This window comes from Callithrix jacchus, chromosome 9 (genome assembly GCF_049354715.1).
Source record: "Callithrix jacchus isolate 240 chromosome 9, calJac240_pri, whole genome shotgun sequence".
In the NCBI taxonomy this organism is placed as follows: domain Eukaryota; kingdom Metazoa; phylum Chordata; class Mammalia; order Primates; family Cebidae; genus Callithrix; species Callithrix jacchus.
The window spans coordinates 93,194,848-93,216,697 of NC_133510.1; the positions used below are offsets into that span (position 1 = coordinate 93,194,848).

The window sequence follows — 21,850 nt, forward strand, 5'->3', positions numbered from 1 at the left end:
AATGCATTGAATGACTGGGTGAATGTAGACATGTTTATAAAATTTACAGCTAACTGGAAGTTAATTTGTTGGAACAATTAGCCATATCTTATAGGGTAACCTCAAACAATAATAAACATACATTCTTACATTTAGTTACAAAACATTAAATGGTGACTTTTCTTTGAGTTGGGGAAACCCAATGTGATGGAGTTTGTGAGGGAAAGATATAGTAGGTTTTTTGGCCACAATGTTTCACAACAATTTAGGAGTTTTCACTAGACAGTTAACTCATATTGGATTATTAGAAGTAGTATGGAAACATAATTAAATGTGATTTGAAGTACTCAGTAGCGGGTCTGATACCTAGAAAATTACTCTATAAATGGCAAATATTATTATACTAGTTTTGCTGATTTCTCTCCACAACTTAGTTTACATTTGGGTGTCATTTTAAAATAAGGTTATTTGACACAAACATTTTGTGTCAAAAGAAAATAAGAATTCATTAAGAAAAAATTCATTAAGAAAAAAATTCATTAAGAAAAGGTAACTTGCACAGTAAAGGAATTTGGAATTTTGTATGTAATGTTTAAAGCAACTATGAATATTTATCCTGGAAAATAGAAGACTTCGGGGAAACATGAAAACTGCTTTAAGATAGCTGAAGATTTTATATGGAAGATAAATTACATTTACTTTGAGTATCTCTAAAGGGTGGCACTAAAGATTATTATAAATTAAGGAAAATTTTGTTGACTCTGAATTTTCTTGCAATTATTTATATTAAGTTTACATACTGTGTATTCATATACATATATATTGATACACATATATTAATCTAAGCATATAAATGTGTGGAGACAGGTATGGTATCACTGAGAAATGTCCAAACAAAGGTGGACAAAAGGGGTGTTGTGGAAAATGTTCCTGTATTGAAAGGTAGTTTGTATCACTTTCTGCCATCATTGCCACTGACAGTAAGGTTTTGTCATAGGAGGTGACTGTTATGTTCCACAGAGGATCATGTTTCTTGGAGTAGATGAAAATGAAGCTTTAATGGAAGAGAAAGAAATCAGCATATCAAAATGTTCAAATACTAAAGGTAATGAATTATTATATAATTTTGATTCATTTCTAATTTGGCTAGACGAGTTAAGATAAGGTTGCTTGTTAGAAAAACCAGTATAAGAGGAATGGTAATAAATCAACATATACACTGAACAGGAATCAAGCCCTCTAAGGTTCCAGTCCTAGCTCTGTCCATAATTGTATGACCATGACAGTTTTTCCTTATCTGAAAAATAGCCTGTTGAACTGTATAATTTCTAGGAGTATTGCTAGTTCTAAAGTTACTGGCTTTCTTAAATGGTAATACCAAGTCCCTTAATATGTAATATCACTATAAATGAATTTTCTTAGAAAATATTTTGAAAATTTTAAAGAGTTTAATCTCGATAAGACTTCTATATTTTATACTTGTTGCTAACACTAGTCTGTGAATAATCAAGACATATGATAAAATACATCCTCTATAGTATTACACTACCTTTAACTGTGCTTAGAATCCACCATCTGATATCTCTCTGCTGAGTGCCCCTCAGTCACAGACTAAAAATATAGCTGTCCTGTAATTAGGGAGCTTCACATACTCTCAATCAAAACGTAAACCCATTTTATCTACTATCTCTACCATTAAATATTCTCAAGCATAAGAAAGGGCACTAGCGATCAAATTATTTCTGTGTAAAATTGTAAATCTTTCTCTCATTTTCTCACTCAAAGATGGAAAGGTTTTGCCCAATCCATCAAAGAAACTCTTAAAGCTGTACTAATATTGTAGCTGCACGCTATGTATGACAGTTTAAATTAAAGTTGAATAGAATAAAAAAATCAGTTTTTCATTGGCACTAGCCACATTCCATGTACTCAGTAGTCACAGGAGGCTAATGGCTGCCATGCTGAACAGCACAGTTTAGAACATTTTCATCATTGTGGAAAGCCCTACTAAGGGGTTCTGCTCCAAAGCATATAAGAAGAAGTTAGTTCTGCTCCAAAGCATATAACAAGTTAAAGTTGTTACATTTAAAATATGTTCAGAACCCCAACTTAAATGGAATCATTCAAGGTAAAAATTTAAAACCTTTTAAAACTTTTGTATGGAGATATTAAAAATATTGCCACAATTTTTTATTTACATATTGAAAATAATGGCTATAGCTTCAGACTTTTGTTTTGTTACTGATGACATTTGGAAATCCATGTGGCAACTAGGGAATGTTAATGATGCTTTCCTCACAATTAATAAACATATATATTATTTTAAAGAACTGTTCCCATCATGTAATGTTTGAATAGTGAAATATCAACTGAAATGTTTTTTAAAACTAATATTGAGGTTTTATTTTCTTAATTTGCTTTAAAAGATAACAAGGGCAGTCCTCATCCAAAGTGTTCCCTAACTACCTGACTAGTATCTGCAACGCATGTATTAAATGCTACTGAGAATATCAGTATGAAGTGCAGAGAGGATCCCTCTTCAAGTGAGACATTAGCTCTATCACTTTTTGGTCTTAGATATATTTGTCTTACCATGGATTTGTATTGGTTATTTAAAACAGAATTTAAAAAAGAAAGAAAAAAAGGTCAAAATTATTTAGAAGTAAGAATTAGAGACACAATATCCTCTACTAACTGACAATGAACTGTGATGTAGGTCCTAGTGCATTATATGCTTTCCCACTAGTTTAATTTGGGTCTTAAAATTAATAATATACTACCTTTTTGGAAGATTCACTAGCATAACATTTTAAATTTCACCCATAGTGGAATAATGCATTGACAGCTTTTTATTATCTTTTGCATTATTTTTTATTAGTTTGGCTTCTCCTTGATATTCAGTTCAATGAACTACTTCTGTTGATACAGTTAAGACTTGTGAATCTTCCTGATCCCTTCCCTTCTTTCTTTTGTTCCTTATTTTATGTATTGAACCCCTAAAATATTCTTGGATTACAGCCTGACACTGATAGGAATAATTGTGATTTGCCTCCAAGAAGCCCAGTTTAGTAGCACTTGTTTAAAATATGGATTCCAAATCGCTGGGAGTAGGGCAGGGGCATGATGTTTGAGGAAGGGACAGTGAATCAGATCTTTATTGAGGGCTTAAAGCTTAAACTGAGAATTAGGGCACAGAAAGATTTATTGGTCTACTGTAGAAAACTAGTATAATCTACACTGTACATTTGGTGATCAGTTTCTCTGTGCAGTGGTCACTTGTGATTTTTCAGAATCCCCACACAGTGAAGTGACAGAATGCCACCTCTACAAAATTTTTTAAAAATTCTCTGGAGGTATGTACCATAGAAATTCCTGAAAAATTGAGACTATATATAAAATTTTTGATGTGAAAATATACAAATAAAAAGCGAAAATTTAATATTCTTAGAACTTACAAATTCTGCTTACTTAGTCTTGACCAAACTCTCTGTACACCCAACTTAAGACCTTAAAAGAATATGGTAAAATTCTCTGAAAGTATTTGATGTTAATCCAACTTCTTAAGAAGTAGTAGTTTTGGCTAAAAAGTACAAAATGATTTATGTTGAAACTAATGATTCTAAAACTACTTAATAAAAGCATTATAATAATATTTATAATTATATTTTGAATGCAATTTTATGTTTCTTTAAAAGAATCCACACATTCCTTTGGAGAAAAGTACTTTTCTTTGAGGAAAGCTGCTTATTGAAGTTTATCTCATCAATCTACTTCCAAGATAGATTTTTTTTTGGCACTTAAAAATAAATCACCTTTTGTCCTAAAAAGTAAGGTATTAGGGTAGTACATTTATTTTTTACTCTTGCTTGACATGTGAATGCACAGATGTGTAATTATCACCTACAGTAATTTCAAAGATAAAAGCATCTCTTAAAAAAACTGTAAAATTTGTATCTTTTCTAAGTGAGTGGTGTCCAGCCGAGGAAGCCTCATTTTAAAGGTGTGAAAAAAAGAAAATGGATTTATGATGTACCAAAGAACTTTCCTGGCTCTGGAATGCAGAGAGGTAAAGTGTCCCTATATTTGATATTTCTAAATGGTAATTTTAAAAGAAAGTAACTATCAGATATCTTCTACCTGAAAAATAAATTACTGTCATGTGACATAGATGTTACTTTAGGTGTCAACTCAACTTCTCTAAACTTCATGATTTTGGCTTCCATTATGCCATCAAGTACTTACAGCACAATATGTAATTTATGGGTGTGAAACCAGCCTGTTTTATTTCTCACTCCCTCCTGTCTTTCTTTACAGCAGTACAGACCCCAAGTCCCCAAAATAAAATGAGTTACCATCGCAATAATAAAAATCAAAATACCAAGAACGCGTCCTATGTTCACATTCAAAGAGATGCCGTCAGGAGTGTCTCGTTGAATGCACCTCCCCGCAGCAGGCCCACACAGGGGTCCTACAATAAAGTCCATGTTAACAAGGAACCCAAACCCAACCTCAGTCCAGGTGAGAGGCCCTTTCTTGATGTGGTTTACTCTTGTCTGTGGTTTGCACTCCCATGGAATTTTCTGATGGCTTGGCTAATCTTCACTGCTACCTACTCCCCTCTTCTTTTTCCTGGCCATCACCACCATAGAAACTAGTGAGAAGATTTCTTCCATATGCACTCCTGCACATGATACGGAAGAAAACTCATGTTGTGTGCAGGTGACTTCACATTGCACCTCCCTAGAGTGTTTTTTTTCTTTTATCAGAGCACTGCACTTTGTTCCCCATGGACAGCTTCATGTCACTCTGGAGGATTGTTTTTAAATGGCTGACATTTTCTTTTTCCATTAACTACATTGTTCAATTATCACTGTCAGACTAGTGCCTTGACATTTCTGTAGGCCTTCATGATTATTTTCTGAAAGGGTTAGTTTGGGGATTAACTGCCATATTTTTGACAACCTCTCATCCCTCTCACCATGTATAGATTGCTTCTAAATCATTTCATCATGTAATAGGCAAAGTCATAGTATATGTCAGGAAGTACAAGGCTACCAGGGAGAAGGGAACCAAGTCTCTTTTTCTTCCTGTTTCTCAGATGGATTTCGCTCTTTTGAAGTTGAGTTTCGTTTCTTTCAACTTAACAAAATGCTGCTCAATTCTATATGATTTCATGTTTGTATTTTTCCTTGTTCACGGTCTGATTAGTGGAGTTTCTAAATATTTTGTACTTTTGGAAGCATAAGACTATATCTTTCTTAGTTTATTTTACAATTTAAGAAATATATACCCCTACTATGTACCCATAAACATTTTGTTTATGTCAACATTTTGTTTATGGGTACATAGTAGGTGTTTCTTATACAATTTAAATAGACATTTGCATTATTTGAGTTATTTTTCTCTTTTTTTTTTAGAATAGAATGATACAGGAATGTGTACATGTAAATCAGGATATTCTTAGGTGAAACTGGCTTTTAATTTTATTTATTACTATTGTTTTATTTATTGTTATTGTTATTATTGTTTAACTGCAAGTGGATGGCTGTGAAGAATACAGTGAGTACTACAACAGTTGCCAATGTCTAGATTTGTGTGAAGGTGCCAGAGTTTATACTCTGTATTGCTTTTGCACCATTAGTGCAAATGTCAACACAAAAGAAAAGCAAATTATTGGTATTGTGGATCATGTTTGAGAACACAGCTGCATAGTAATATTTGAAAACACAAATATAACATTGTTAGATAGTATTAGAAATGTAGATATGTCAGAGAAAAATAAGTATTGAAGGATCAGGTCAGGGTATAAATGCTTTGGCTGTCTGGGGTAGTGAGTTCACTACTTCATCATGCCACTTACTGCAACCATGGAAGTCACTTCATGGAAGGACACAGGACTTGGGCTGTACCTCATAGTTTCACAGTTTTTAAATAAAAGTTCTAACAAACATTAGCAGAACTTATGTAAAACTATGATGAATATAATGCAGTGAACATTTTTATTACATTTAGATATTTATACTCTCCTGTATCTTACCTTCATTTGAAGCATTTAACAGCCAATTAATAATCTGTAACCATGTTCACTTATAACTTAAATTGTCTTAATAAACTCACTTGTATCCCTGATGCCTTAGCTTTGAAATGGTAAAATAAATCACTTAGAGAATAGCTTCACCCCTGAGATGTTTATAACTTTGAAAAACCCTTGGAATATGATTTTAAAGTTATAAAATATTTAATCCTGGATTTTTTTCCCTCAGACAAATATACGTCAACAACATATAATGGTTCAGCCTGGCGAAAACGAATTCCTTTTTCAAAAACATATTCAAAAAGTGAAAAGATATATCCAGGTAATTATTTAGAAGTGGTTTTAATGTATTATGCAATTCAGAAAATAAATAAGTTTTTAAGTACAAGGAATATTTTAGAAAACATGAAGATAAATAAAAATTTCAAGATATATATGCATATTTAATTACTTGGAGTTGAGTAGTTATCTTGTCTACTAGTAATTTAATTCGACTGTTTTGCTGTGTTCCTCTTTGCCTATTTTTATGTGTTACCAGAAAAGGTTTTTATACAGTTCTCTCCTGGGCAACAAACAGTAATTGCAGCAATTATGTAATATGTTAAGATGGATTTTTTGCTGTGCTACAAATCAAATACATTAAACTGTGTCTTAACACAAAACATTTAGGCTTTGCTATATCTACCATAGACAAATATTGGCTGGTACAGGCTGACAGGACATCCAAGATGAAATTTCTCAGCCAGTAGGTTCTGAGGGACTGTGGTCTCCCTCTTTGTTGAACCCTGTCCTGTGGGAGACTGGGGATCCTTGGAACCTCCTCAGGGTAGAGGTTTATAGTAATCCTGACCTCAAGTTGTTCTTTTGCTCAACAGCTTGGTGTTTTCTTCCAGACTGTCCTGGGCTGGTTCAGTAGGTTTGGAAATCCACACAGGATAAAATGCTTTCAATTACATCTCAGACAACTGAACATTTCAAAAAAGTTCTAGTTAGGGAAGTCCTACTGACTACAACTGTGACTCAAGGCATGGATCTGTGTTATATGTTTATATACTGGGACAACTGTTTTCCTTGTATCCCCCGTCTTTCCCAAATCATACTATGTGCAAGAGAACTCTGTTGCAGTGCTATTTAATTGATTATACTTTCCCTTAAATTTGTGTGAATTTTCACGTTATTGCACTGAATTTGGGGGGTAGCGAAAGAGGTGAGGAGTTGATGAATATCCTGAGTGAAACTTGTTGAGCTCTACAGCCTTTCTCCCATGGTCCTCTTATGCCCAAGGTGATATTTGGAGTATTAAAGGATGTGCTCCTTCCTTATCCCCATCTTAATGACTTCTCTTGTCTTTTAGTAGACTTCTCCCCTCCCATTCCAGATAGTTAAACAAGAATTACAGAAGGATATTTGGGAAAGGAAGGGTCACTTCAGCACATAATATACGTACCATCTATGTCTAGCTGTGAATCTATGCATCCAGGAATGGCTGCATTGCAGTTCCCAGATACAATCTAGGGAGAAAAGCTTTGAGGAAAAATTTTGCAATGTTATCTGGGTTAGGGGGAAGGCAAGTCATGTCTAATACGAGAGGACTGGAGACAGCCTCTTGAGATTTTCAAGTGCAAGTTTGCATAGGAGGGCACCTCACATCCCTGTGAGCCTCAAGTAGGAGAGAGTTTGTGGGAGGGAAATGAAGTCTTCTGGCTGGGATTAAAAGGAAAGTACCAGAAAGAGGCTCTTGTTGAGCCATATTGGGATGGGGTGGTATTTAGCTGTAATCTCAACAGATTGCTTCTGCCAGAGAGTCAAGGAGAAACTGAGCCAGCATCCACTGACCAAAACTTTGTTAATTAAAGTACGGTCTGAGGACTAGCTGCAGTGACATCATCTGGAAGCATTTTAGAAATGTAGAATCTCCATCTCAGATCTGATGAATTAGAATTTGCATTTCAACAACATTCCCAGGTGATTAGGATACACATTAAATTTCAAGGAACCTTAGACTGGCTATCTAGGCCGGCATTAAAGAAAGATAAGAGCTCAGCACAGGGCCCACCCATGTCAAGACTGTTGAAATTATATTCTCGTACTAGCTCTCTCACAACCAGCACCATTCTCTCCTGTTCCACTTCCAGAAATTAGAATCAGTAGCAGGGAGTTGGGGTACAGAGAAAACCCTGAGAAAGAATTTTAAATCTGAATGTGACTGAAATTTAAAAGTGAGGTGCCTAATAAATCAGTGAATTGAACTGAATTTACATGCAAAGGAAGAATGAGGACTTAAGAAATTAAATAGATTTTATAATGAAATCATTTGTTTTCTTATTTTCTTTTGATTAGGAAATGCATAACCTCAAAATGGTTATCCTTCCCAATTGCTATCATCACCAGAATAGGAAGAGAGAGATTACTGTGGGTTTCTTCCTGCACATATTCTTGCTAGGTCACAGAGCAGCAATTTCAGCCTTTCCCAGGGGACAGATGGACTGCTGGAGGAAAGGAAGCAGAAAACACAAGCTGCCATGAGTGTGTTCCTCTAGGGGGCTGGCAGCCAGGGCCATAGAAGTGCAAATGGACAGGAGAAGCCTTTTGGAAAAATGTTGTTGGATACTCTGGGGATAATGCAATAATAGAGGAAAATACATGTGTCTGTGGGAATTAGGGGCGAAAGCTGAGGGCAACTAGAGATGTCATTCTCATCAGTGAACTTCCCTTGAGGCCACATGTTCTTTGTAATAGGGATATTGCTGGTGTGAGTGGAGGTGCTTGTCTTCATATGATGGAGCCTCCATTCTGTTCATTCTGTGTGTCCCATAGCACAGCCTTATATATGGGGTCACTGCCATTCTTTTCCCCCGCTTCATCCAAATGCAAAAACACAGTAAGCATAGAAAAGAAGTGGGCTATTTGAATGGCATCTTAAAAATTTATAAATTAAAACAAGATTAGCTTTTGCTTTTCCTTTAGATTTAATTAGCAAAAGAGGAACAAAATATCAGTGCACGAAACAAGAAAATAATTGAAATATTTTGTATATTTTATTATTAGAGCCAAGAAGAAATGGGAGCAGGTAACCTGGAGGTTGAGAGAAGAGAAAAATGAGAAAAAAAGTGCCAGACACAATCTGATTTACAATCAAAAATGAAAATTCAAAGAATGAGATACTCAAGTACTCTATGCTGTATACTGGATAGCCAAAGATGATAAAAATGCAAATTCTGAAAATAAGATGCAGGAAGTACATTGTGCTCTTTCAAGACTGATAAAAATGCAAATTACAAACAGCTGCCAGTGTATTTATGTAGGTCTGGAATTCATTCTGTGCATTACTACAAACATTTTAATAAAATTTAAAAGTTTGACAATTAAAATCACTCCTTTATTGTAAACCAAGCTAGACTGCAGAGATTGAGAAGTAAAATTGTGCCTTTGATTTCTATTTTGCAATATTCCTTATGGAAGAAACTCACTTTTTCTTTCTTTACCTGGATTTTTAGCGGGGCCCTCAGCAATGATAACACATAAAGTATAAATAAATTGAATGAAGTCCCAGCATTACAGTTTGGTGATGAATATATTAGAGGAATTCCAATAGAAATACACTTTAATGTGTGATAGAAAGAGATGAAGATTGGTTTATTAATTCAGGATAGTTGTTAAACAATGTGTTTTGATTGACAACTACAGAATCTGCTGAGGTGTGCTAGATTCAAACCAAAAAATAAACAATTTCCTACCATGAAAATAAAAATCATATGGTTATATTGGAGAAAAGGATGTATTTAAGAAAAAAGTGAATAAATAACATGGTGTCCAAAATGTCTTGGTGATATTTTAAGGCGTTAGTAACTCCAGAAGCATAAATATTTACAAGTGAAGAGAGACATCATTTGGAAACTAATTTTGATTTATTTTTGGCCTTTTTAGAATTGTGTTTTGAATAGTACTTCTTAATTTAATTTTTAAAATGTTCATCAAAATTAACCACCTGCAGTGACTGAAACAAAAACATAAAAATTTATTCTTTAAACTTAAAAACATGTTTGAAAGCAATATAAGTAATTAACATTTAAAATGATGTTTTTGTAAGTTTGTAGCATTTATACTTCTGAGTTTATCAAAGCTTAGAAAATCACTAAGATTTTAGGATATCTCATATTTGCATGGATTTTGTGGTTATTGATATCATCTTTTTCAGTATTTATTGGGGGGAAGGAATCAAGGTTCTTAGAAATATTTTATTTTAAAGCATCTTTTTATGACTTGGAGTAAAAAGCCCTAGTTTTTGGCTTCTAATGGTGCTCTGCATACACACTTTCAAGCACATGGGGATAGAGTCATTTATTTTTTAACAAGGGAGAAGATATAAATGAAAACTGTGGGCTGGGTGCAGTGGCTTATGCCTGTTATCATAGCACTTTGGGAGGCCAAGGCAGGTGGATTGCTTGGGCTCAGGAGTTTGAGACCAGCTTTGGCAACATGGTGAAACACTGTCTCTACCAAAAATACAAAAATTAGCTGGGCTTGTTGGTGCACGCCCGTGGTCCTAGCTACTCGGGAGGCTGGAGTGGGAGGATCACTTTGGTCTGGGAGGCAGAGGTGGCAGTGAGCCAAGATTGTGCCACTACACTCCAGCCTGGGTGACAGTGCGACCCTTCCTCAAAAACCAAAAAACAAAAAAACAATAAATAAATAAAATGGAAACCATACCAGCAAAATATCTTGATGAGATAGAGTTGAGAGGGATGTAAGATAATAGTTGAGTTGACAGGCTGTCTAGATTGAAGCTGATGGGAGACATAATTTCATTTAATGAACAGATCTGTGTCCTTCTAAAACTTCAACTAGTTATGAAGAGTGAAAGGTTCTAGGAAGAAAATTCAAAAGACCTTCCTGAAATACAGATTCTCAGTGTATGTTTATTATATATTTAGTGCTGAAGAATCAATGAGGAATAAAATCTGAAGGAAGGCCTGAATGTGACTGTACAAATGTTCTCGAATAAATGGAAAATTTTATCGTGATAAGTTTTGTCTAAAGGATCACATATATGACAGCATTAGCCAACTCTGTTTCTATGTGTGTGATTTAGGAAAAAGGCAATTGGTTTAAATGGGGGTAAACTATAAACCAGGGAGGAAGAAGGTAGCAAACCTCAAATAAGAAAATATAGGAGACAACAAAATAAGTGAACAACAAAAAAATTAGTAAGCTAGCAAAAACCTATGCTTGCTGATTCCTGAACTTGCAAATAGTATATGTAAACTTAAGTTTCATAATGCCAGTGGGTGCATAATTGCTTTCGTATCACATCTAAAAGCTTTTGATATCTTTCACTGGAGTTCCATGACTCTACTCTTCAACATGCAGCATTGATAAAAATGATAATAAAAGTAGCATGTATTAAATGCTTAGCACATTAATTTGCCAAGACTGCTGTAACAAAGTACAACAAATTGAATGTCTTAAGCAACAGAAATTTTTTTGTCTCATAGTTCTGCAGGCTAGAAGTCTGAAATCCAGGTGTCAGCAGGTTTGGCCTTTTCTGAGGGCTGTAAGGAAAGGATTTGTTCCAGGTCTCTCTCCTTGGCTTGTAGATTGCTGTCCTTTCCCTGTGTCTCTATATATATGATTGCCCTCTATATATGTCCCCATGTTCAAATTTCCCCTTTTCATAAAGATATGAGTTTTATTGTATTAGAGGCCATCCTAATGACTTCATTTGATCTTATCTCTTTAAAGACCCTGTCTCCAAATAAGTTAACAGTCTTAGGTAGCAAGGATTAGAACTTCAACATATGAGTTTTGATGAGGACATAGTTTAGAAAAGGTCTTAGACAAATTCACTTTTAACATTCCAGTCTCCCTATGCCTTCAAATCCTTTCATCTACAGTAAACAAGGGCATTTCTAGCTAGTTCACTTTTGGCCATGTTTCCGGCCCATGTTGAAGACAATAAACCAAACAGAGCTCTTTCTTTCTTTCTTTCTTTCTTTCTTTCTTTCTTTCTTTCTTTCTTTCTTTCTTTCTTTCTTTCTTCTTTCTTTCTTTCTTTCTTTCTTTCTTTCTTTCTTTCTTTCTTTCTTTCTTTCTTTCTTTCTTTCTTTTTTCCTTCCTTCCTTCCTTCCCTCCCTCTTTCTTTCCTTCCTTCCTTCCTTCCTTCTTCCTTCCTTCCTTCTTTCTCTTTCTTTCTTTCTCTTTCTTTCTTTCTTTCTTTTTGCTTCTCTCTTTTTTTCTTTCTTCTCCTTTTTTGGTTTAAATTTGAGACAGCATCTTGTTCTGTCACTCTGGCTGGAGTGCAGTGCCGTGATCATGGCTCATTGCGGCTTTGACCTTCTGGACTCAAGTGATCCTCCCACCTCCACCTCCTGAGTAGCTGGAACTACAGACATGTGCCGCCACACCTGGCTAATTTGTATATTTTCTGTAGAGACAAATTTTAAACATGTTGCACAGGCTGGTCTTGAACTTCTGGACTCAAGAAGTCCACCCACCTAGTCCTCCCAGACTGCTCAGATTACAGGTGTGAGTCACTGTGCCAAGCCAATAAGAGCTCCTTCTAACTCCCCAAGCCACCACATTAAATGTGGAATCTTTGCACAATGGGTCTATGTCAATAAATTTGGACTGATCCAATTTTATTTTCTTTCCACCACTATTCCACACCTTTAGTATCCATTCCCAGACATATTCCCTTTATTCCAATCTGTATAAATTAGAAAACTTAAGTAGTTCTTTTGGAGTGTAACATACCTCCTCATGGATCACACTTTGTACCTCATCTTTAGGGGGCTGAGTCTAGTTATGGGTCTAATATCAAAGAAGGATAGTGGGGTCTTGAGAGGCATTAGTATCTTTTAAGACAACTGTTAGGGTTAATCTCAGATGTGGGTGGAGTGGTTGCTTCTACTGAGAGTGGAGCTACTATTTTTAGTGGTGAAGAAAACTCAGAATTTAGGGGCTCAATGTCCCCACTTTTATCAGAGTCTTGCTAAGTATCCCCATTCCAACTTTCAGGATCACATTCCTTCCCAGTCCATGTCCTCACTAGTTGACACCCCTTACAAACCTGGGAATTCTATTTGCATTGTAAGTTATCCACTTGCAAGATGAAATCTAGGGTTTGGTTTTCAGCAATTTCAGTCTGTGGCTACAGGAAATAACACTCTCTTTTCAGGGCAGGTATGCAACTTTCAGGTCATTTATGCAGCGCCTGAACTGGAAATTCAAATCCTTGGGCTTATAATTTTTTTTCCTCCACTTTCTTCAGGGATATTAGAAGCAAGCAGCAAAGCTCATTATACTTGTTAGTTTGACAAAACTGTTCAAAGGTCTCATAAATGTGTCAACAGATATTTGCCTTTTATAAGTGGTTGATTAGGAGTTTCCATTTTGCCTATTTCTATTGCCACATTATGCCATGAACTATTAATCTTCTCTCTAGAGTTGGAAATAGAGTTATTATTATGTTTAATTAGATTATGTAGCCAATTCCAGAAACCTTAGAACCAATTCAAGAAACCCATCCTTAGGATTTTACTCCTTTAGAACTACACATGCTATGAAAATCTGTATTAGTCAGCATTATCCAGAGAAATGCAACCAATAGGATGCATGTCTATGTACAGGAAGAGATTTACTTTAAGAAATTGGCTTGTGGAATTGTGGAGGCTTAGTGAATCTAAAATCAAATGGGGAAGGCCAACAGGCTGGAGACTCAGCAGGTAGTTGCAGTTCAGGTCTGAAGGCAGCCTGCTGGAAATGTCCTTCTTGCTGGGGAGAAGTCAAGTTTTTTATTATAATCAGGTCTTCAACTGACTCGTTGTGGCCTACCCACATTATGGAAGGTGAGCTGCCCAATGTAAATCTCATCCAAAATCACCCTCACGGAAACATCCAGAATAATGTTTGACTAAATATATGGGCATCATGGCTCAGGCAAGTTGGCACATAAAATTAACCATCACATCGGACCTGGATAATCCAGGATATTTTCACTATAAATAGGCAGGTGGTTAGCAAACTTACCCTTTGCCAAATAACCTAACATATCCACAGGTTCTGGGGATCAGGATGTGGACATCTTTAGGGAGCCACTTTTTTCTGCCTAACACGACTACCTTTCATGTGCATAATAAAAAATAGTTGTTACTATGTAGCAGAAACTATACTACATAAAATAACTCACTAAAAATTAAATCTTCTCTTCACCTAAACAAACAATGAGCTAGGAAGAAGCCACCCTGGGCCACCCTGGGATAGAGATGTCAGTCTTGAAGCCATTGTGGTAAGTCTCCTGATCAAGGTTTCTTCCCCATTACCTTCTCTTTCCACTTCTGTTCCTCAAGCACATATCAAAATATGCAATTTGTGAATATTACATTTAATTTTGAGTTTTCTGGCAACCAAGACAAGAAAGAAAATATAATTTTATCAGAAAATTATACTAATGCTCCACAAAACACTTTTTTATAGTACTTCTTTTGAGGTGAAACACAATTTATGTAAACCTAACTGAAATTCATTCAATAAATGTTAAAAGAGCACCTTTTAGATCAAGCCTTCTGCTACATATTATAGATACAAAGATAAATCAAGTCTTTCTAAATGCTTCTAATATAATGAATGATACAAACAAGCGATTTAAGCATTTCTGTGATGTAATGTGTGCCATAGTGGAAGTACAGAGTAGGTGCAATGGGGCTATAAGAAAAGGCATGTTTCATAGATATTTCACCTGACAGTCTTGCTTGACATTGTACAGTTTGCAAGACTTCTTAAACATTTTCTTGCTGCTAGCATTCCTCTATATGAGGAGTTGTGTTGACTTATAGTACTGCATGTGGTAGTAGCCTGTCTGGACACTGGAACTACTGTGGGATAAAGGAGGAATTGTTAAATTTTAAGGAGCACTTCCTTTCTGTTTTGAAACAGAGAACTTGTGCTCATGTGTTCCTCAGAGAAGTGTCACCAAGAATATTAGTTTTAGAGTGAACATTTCTACTTGGACACACACCTGCATTCCATTTTGTGACTACACTTTGCATAGGATTAGCTTATTTATTCTCCCATTATGTTATGAGTGTTTTCAAGAAAAGAACAATGTCTTTCCTTCCTTATATTCCTTGCACCAATTTCCTTCCTTATATTCCTTGCACCTGATATATAATTGATACTTAATATTTATTGAGTGATCTAATACCTGTCACTTAAGTTTGTTTTCCTTGACTCAACCAGAGCAGTCATTAGAAATCTGGATAATTGCCATGAACTGTGTGTTCTGAGGGACTTGCACTGGCTAAGGACTCCACAGGGCCATGGAGACATGCTTCTCCTTCTAGGACATGCTCTGGAACCAGGGATGCTGGATTTCTTTGTAGCAAACACTCTGAAATCATTTGGAATGCTATATAAGCCTCTCCCCAAAAACAGTGCTTCAAAGGGTAAACTTGCTATCAGATGGGTGGGAAAGGAGAAAATGTTTGCAGGCTGTTGAAGGAGGTGGAGAATGTGGGCTGTTCTGTCCATACATGTGCATAGGGTCTCTTGAGGTTTGGGTCATATTATAGCAGGGAATGGGAAGAGAAACAGGATGCAATTCATTCCAGGAGACTGAAGCTTTTCATGCTTCTAGTTCCTACCTAGTTCCTAGAGTAGAACTCTGAATTGTCCCAGTATTTTAAATATAAACCTGGTTTTTGATATCATTATATGGATGTATTTGATAGTTTGATTTATAACTTTAAAATATTTAGGTATATGGCATATAAGTCTTCATATCAACTCTTGCCTGAGGCTCTGCAAATAATCTGCTTAGCACGCACAGGCAAAAGAGCAATATTTTCTGTCTAATTACCATTTTTTTCCTATCAATTCTGTAACACTTGTGATTTTCACATGGATTGTTTCTGGTTTTCTTTATTATGCAAACCATGGACAGAAGGAGAAAGACTGGCTGTAACAAGAGTCTGGCTTTTTGCCATGGATTTGTCATCATAGTAAAGGAGCTAGGATGAACAGAAAGGCAGTGTTAATGACATTTCTAAAGTATTTCAGATGGAGAATGGATCACACGAAAGTATAATTTTAAATTTTTTAAATTCTATACATCCTAGATAATTTGTGGGGTTATTGTTATATGAAACTGTGATGGTTATTAAGGAAGCCTTGGGCAAAACCATCAGGTCTGCTTACCATCCTGTGAAAAGCAATGCATACCATTGTTCCTTGCTATTAACTAGAGAGTTATTTGGACAAGTAATTCAAATATGTTTAGTCTATAATCTCTGATATTGAAAATCTATAGAAAAAAGTCTAAGATCTAGAATAGATTCATAATTTATATCTAAAGATGGTATGAGATTGTCTGAAGTGATTTTTTTTTTCCTCAATAGTTTCCAGGCTACTTTCCTCTTATCACATTACTCTTTGTTGTGAAAATAAGGTCTCACCTGTAATCCCAGTACTTTGGAAGGCCAAGGCAGGCAGATCACGAAGTCAAGAGATCAAAATCATCCTGGCCAATATGGTGAAACCCCATCTATACCAAAAATCCAAAAATTAGCTGGGTGTGGTGGCACGTGCCTGTAGTCCCAGCTACTCGGGAGGGTGAGGAAGGAGAATCACTTAAACTCAGGAGGCGGAGGTTGCAGTGAGCTGAGATCATGCCACTGCACTCCAGCCTGGCCACAGAGTGAGACTCTGTCTAAAAAATAATAGTAAGATATCTCTCTCTCTCTCTCTCTCTCTCTCTCTCTCTCTCTCTCTCTCTCACACACACACACACACACACACACACACACACACGGCGGGGGAGAGAGAGAGACAGAGAGATAAAGATAGATAGATAGAACTTAGTACCTGGCACATAGTAACAAGCTATCCGGTAACTTGTAACAACTTGTAGCTGTTATGAAACAAATAGTTGTAAAGAATGAAAATTAGAGGCTTCAGTTTCCAGTAGTATGGTAAACTATATATTCAGAGGTTTATATTTTCTGTAACAACACACCCACATATGTCATATTTAGAAACAAAACAATATGAAAACAAAAGCATTTTTTTCAGTATATATCAGAACAGGTGGGGGGAAAAAAAAAGATTGCCTCAGAGGCTAGAATGACAAAGAGAGACTCCAGAAGAGTAAGAAAAAATTAGAGCTGGTGTTTGTCCTCAGGTATTTGCATATCCCTGCCATAGATTTGGAACTTCAATTGTCAAGAATAGGGGAATAAGAGACAAAGTCTAGGGCATGACCAGAGTTGGAGGTAGGATTGCAAACCCCATAAAATGCCAGGACCCATTAAGGGTGAACTACAAAGGAGGGAACTAGAAAATGAATCATGACTTTGCAGACAGAGACAGTATTAGTATATGTCTTCTTCTCCTAGCATTTCAGAAGACCTTAACTTTTTCAGGTGAATATTGAGCTTAATTCACATGATCAGGATGTCGTAACAAACTTCAAGCCTAAAATGTAATGTAAGGTATTCTAAAATTGGTTGTACCTCCAGGCATGTGGATGAAGCAAAGGTAAATAATTTGTAGTCTCTGGCTTTTAAACTTAGGCCTCAAGGAATCACCAAAGATAAAATTCCAAGTAACATAAATGTATAACCCACTCCCCCATATTAAACATATAGAAATAGCCATTGAGTCAAGAGTAACAGCAAATGACAGAATCAGACCTACAAAAAGTAATTAAAGGGTAAAGAATGCACTGAAAACATGGAGAACTGATAAAAGGCTATTAACATTGACCAGAAATATTTGAAAAGAAACCATACAAAACATTTAAAAGTGAAAATAACATAGTAGAAATTACATAGGTGTAATAATAAAAGACTGGGTAAAAAGATTGGATAAGCTGCTGAACAGAGTACATATTGAAGAATATATTTGAATAAATTTGGCATCGTGTATCACAGACTAAAAATGGAAAATAAAAGAAAGGTAAAGAGAGATGGAGAATGAAGAGTGTCAACCTGTATCTTCCAGATAAGACAATTAGAGAAAATGTGAGAGCTATGATAAAGCAAATAGCTATAAAAATTTTTGAAAAACACCATCCTCAGACATAGAAACCCCACTGGATCAAAAAATAAAAATGAAACAAAAAGAAACCCTCAGTTGTACTCTCCGTCTTTAAACTGCAGTACATTAAAAATATCTTAAGCAGAAAGAAAAGAATTTAACTACAAAGAAATAATTATGCTGATATTTAAACCCTCAAGAGCAACACAGCCAAAAAATAATGGAATAATCAATGCACTTAAATAAAGTAATTGACAATCTGGAAAAATGTCGAGTCATTTTTCAAGACTTTGATAAAAATTAGAACCTGTTAGAAAAATTGAAACTGAGAACTTTTCCCCAAATTGAAATCTCACGTTACTTCTGAATAATATTCTTCTGGATAAAAAAATAATGTACAAAAGTAATCTGAGAGGCATGGAGAATGGTTACCAATGGACAAAATATGGTTTAATGTAACAAAACAATAATCGCATCAAACAATGATAATACTTTCTAATTTTTCAGTTAAAAAAAAAAACCAAGGTAGAATTAAAAGCTCAGAACATTTACATACAAGTTATAAAAATGGGTGACCAGAGTTAAGTCACTCTGAGTTCTTTGTATAGTTGAACATGCAAGGTTGTGTGGATTTTGCTGTACATATTTGAGGGGAAATAGACCATAATCCAAACACAATGTGCTATCTGTGTAGTTATACACAGTGAGCCTAAAGGGGTAAGATATAATCTTGTTGTTGTTAAATTAACCATGCATGCCACAATTTATAGGATAACGGCGAGTCATATTGCTGCTAAACTGGTAGAAAGAATAAAATGAAATGAAAAAAAGAAATAAAAAAATAAAGAAAAAGTTGTGTAAAAAACACAAAATACGACTCAAGATGGTGCTGTGAGAACAACCCAGGATTGGAGCTCTCGTTGTGTCCGCGGAGAGGTGAGTCTGAGCTGCATTTCCAGACTGATCTTTGTTGCCCACGGAACGGGGAAATTCCCAAGTGAAGTGGAGATGCGGGATGCCAGGCAGAACCTCCGCCTGGCGAAGCCGGCAGCCAGGGTGGCGGCGGCTGGCCCTACCCAGCGCTCCCCACAGGGCGCACTTGTCCGGGTGTCCCGTTGCACCGGCAACCGGAGACATGAGAGGGCTGGACTTGAGACTGAGCTAGACTTGGACAGTGAACCAGCCCAGGGGATTGCAGGGACAGAGCGTTAGGGGTGGCCCAGTGGGACGAACAAAACCGCGATTTCAAACAAGCCCCGTGCAGACGGCCCAAGACGCTCTGAGGGGGAGGGGCATCCACCATTACCGAGGCAACCCGTCCCAACTGAGATACACGCCCATTGCTGACGCAGCCAGCCATTGCCGAGGCAACCCGCGACAACAGAGAGACTCCGCCGAAGGGCATGGCAGAGAACACAGTAGAACAGCAGAGCCAGGGCAAGCCTCACATCAGCAGGGCGAGCCTCGGCAGGCAAACAGTGACTAGTCTGCGTCCTAGCTGGGCAGGACCTCAATGGACATCCAAAAATAAAGCCCAAACCCCTCAACACAGAGCATTTGAGAAAAAAAAAAGGGTTTTTTTAATGAGCTCTGTTGCAGCAGAATCAAACATAGCAGCCTAACAGCCCAGAATGAACAACAGAGCTCACAGCTCAGCAATTAAGCTCCTATAAAGCACAAACTGTCTCCTCAAGCAGCTCCCTGACCCCTCTATATCCAAAAGACTGACAATAGGCAGGCATCATCCTGGGACAAAGATAGCAGAAAAAGAAACTGGTAGCATCCCTCGCTGTGCCACAGCTGCTAGAGGTGCACCCCAGACAAGCAGGGTCTGGAGCGGACCTCAGCAGTCATACAGCGAAGGGGCTAGACTGGTAGAAGGAAAACCAAGCAACAGAAATACTTCATCATCAACATTCTGGGTGTCCACTCAGAGACCCAATCGAAAAGTCAGCAACTATGCAGACGACCAGCGGACAAATCCACAAAGATGGGAAGAAACCAGCGCAAAAAGGAGGAAAACACCCGAAACCAGAACACCTCGCCTCCTAGAAAGGACCAAAACTCCTCACCAGCAAGGGAACAAAGCTGGACGGAGAATGACTGTGACGAAATGACGGAATTAGACTTCAGAAGATGGATAATGAGAAACTTTTGTGAGCTAAAAGATCATGTATTAAATCAATGCAAAGAAACTAAGAACCTTGAAAAAAGATTTGAAAAAAGATTCGAGGAAATGATAACAAGAATGGATAACTTAGAGAGGAATATGAATGAATTAAAGGAGCTGAAAAACACAATACGAGAACTTTGCGAAGCAAACACAAGTTTCAATAGCCGAATTGACCAAGCAGAAGAAAGAATATCTGAAGTCAAAGACCAACTCAATGAAATAAAACGAGAAACCAAGATTAGAGAAAAAAGCGCAAAAAGGAATGAACAAAGTCTCCAAGAAATGTGGGACTATGTGAAAAGACCTAACCTACGTTTGATAGGTGTACCAGAAGGGGACGAAGAGAATGAATCCAAGCTGGAAAATACTCTTCAGGACATCATCCAGGAAAATTTCCCCCACCTAGCAAGACAGGCCAACACTCAAATGCAGGAAATACAGAGAACACCACAAAGATATTCCGCAAGAAGAGCAACCCCAAGGCACATAATCGTCAGATTCAACAGGGTTGAAATAAAGGAGAGAATACTAAGGGCAGCCAGAGAGAAAGGTCGGGTCACCCACAAAGGGAAGCCCATCAGACTCACAGCAGATCTCTCGGCAGAAACACTACAAGCCAGAAGAGAGTGGGGGCCAATATTCAGCATTCTTAAAGAAAAGAACTTTCAACCCAGAATTTCATATCCAGCCAAACTGAACTTCAGAAGTGAAGGAAAAATAAAATCCTTTGCCAGCAAGCAAGTACTCAGAGATTTTGTCACCACCAGGCCTGCTTTACAAGAGCTCCTAAAAGAGGCACTACACATAGAAAGGATCAACCAGTACCAGCCATTCCAAAATCACACTGAATGCTAAAGAGCATCAACATAATGAAGAATCTACAACAACTAACAGGCAAAACAGCCACTTAGCATCAAAATGGCAGTATCAAATTCACACATAACAATATTAACCCTAAATGTAAATGGACTAAATGCACCAATCAAAAGACACAGACTGGCAAATTGGATAAAAATCCAAAACCCATCAGTGTGCTGTATCCAGGAAACCCATCTCACATGCAAGGATACACAAAGGCTCAAAATAAAGGGATGGAGGAAGATTTACCAAGCTAATGGAAAGCAAAAAAAAGCAGGAGTTGCAATTCTCATCTCTGATAAAATAGACTTTAAAGCAACAAAGATCAAAAGAGACAAAGAAGGCCATTACATAATGGTAAAAGGATCGATACAACAAGAAGACCTAACGATCCTAAACATATATGGACCCAATGCAGGAGCACCCAGATACATAAAGCAAGTTCTTAATGACTTACATAAGGACTTAGACTCCCACACAATAATAGTGGGAGACTTTAACACTCCACTGTCAATACTAGACAGATCAACCAGACAGAAAATCAACAAGGATATCCAGGGCTTGAACTCAGACCTGGAGCAAGCAAACCTGATAGACATTTACAGAACTCTCCACCCCAAATCCACAGAATACACATTCTTCTCAGCACCACATCACACCTACTCTAAAATTGACCACATAATTGGAAGTAAAGCACTGCTCAACAAATGCAAAACAACTGAAATCATAACAAACAGCCTCTCAGACCATAGTGCAATCAAGTTAGAACTCAG

General features: G+C 36.8%; 1 protein-coding gene across 9 annotated transcripts in view; it reads left to right on the top strand.

The window, feature by feature from the left end:
• C9H12orf50 (chromosome 9 C12orf50 homolog) overlaps nt 1-9,385 on the top strand; it is a 49,557-nt gene extending 40,172 nt beyond the window's left edge. For 6 of the 9 annotated variants that reach the window (XM_078337049.1, XM_035257215.3, XM_078337051.1 and 3 more), the window contains 5 exons: nt 977-1,084; nt 3,944-4,045; nt 4,294-4,497; nt 6,243-6,335; nt 9,062-9,356. In XM_078337049.1, the coding sequence (XP_078193175.1) occupies nt 977-1,084; nt 3,944-4,045; nt 4,294-4,497; nt 6,243-6,335; nt 9,062-9,087 (533 nt within the window). In that variant the 3' untranslated portion in view covers nt 9,088-9,356. Of the gene's footprint in view, nt 1-976; nt 1,085-3,943; nt 4,046-4,293; nt 4,498-6,242; nt 6,336-9,061 lie in introns of all 9 variants that reach the window. The other 3 variants (XM_009004341.5, XM_035257214.3, XM_035257220.3) reach the window with 3 other exon arrangements.
• Nucleotides 9,386-21,850: the final 12,465 nt, after the last annotated feature.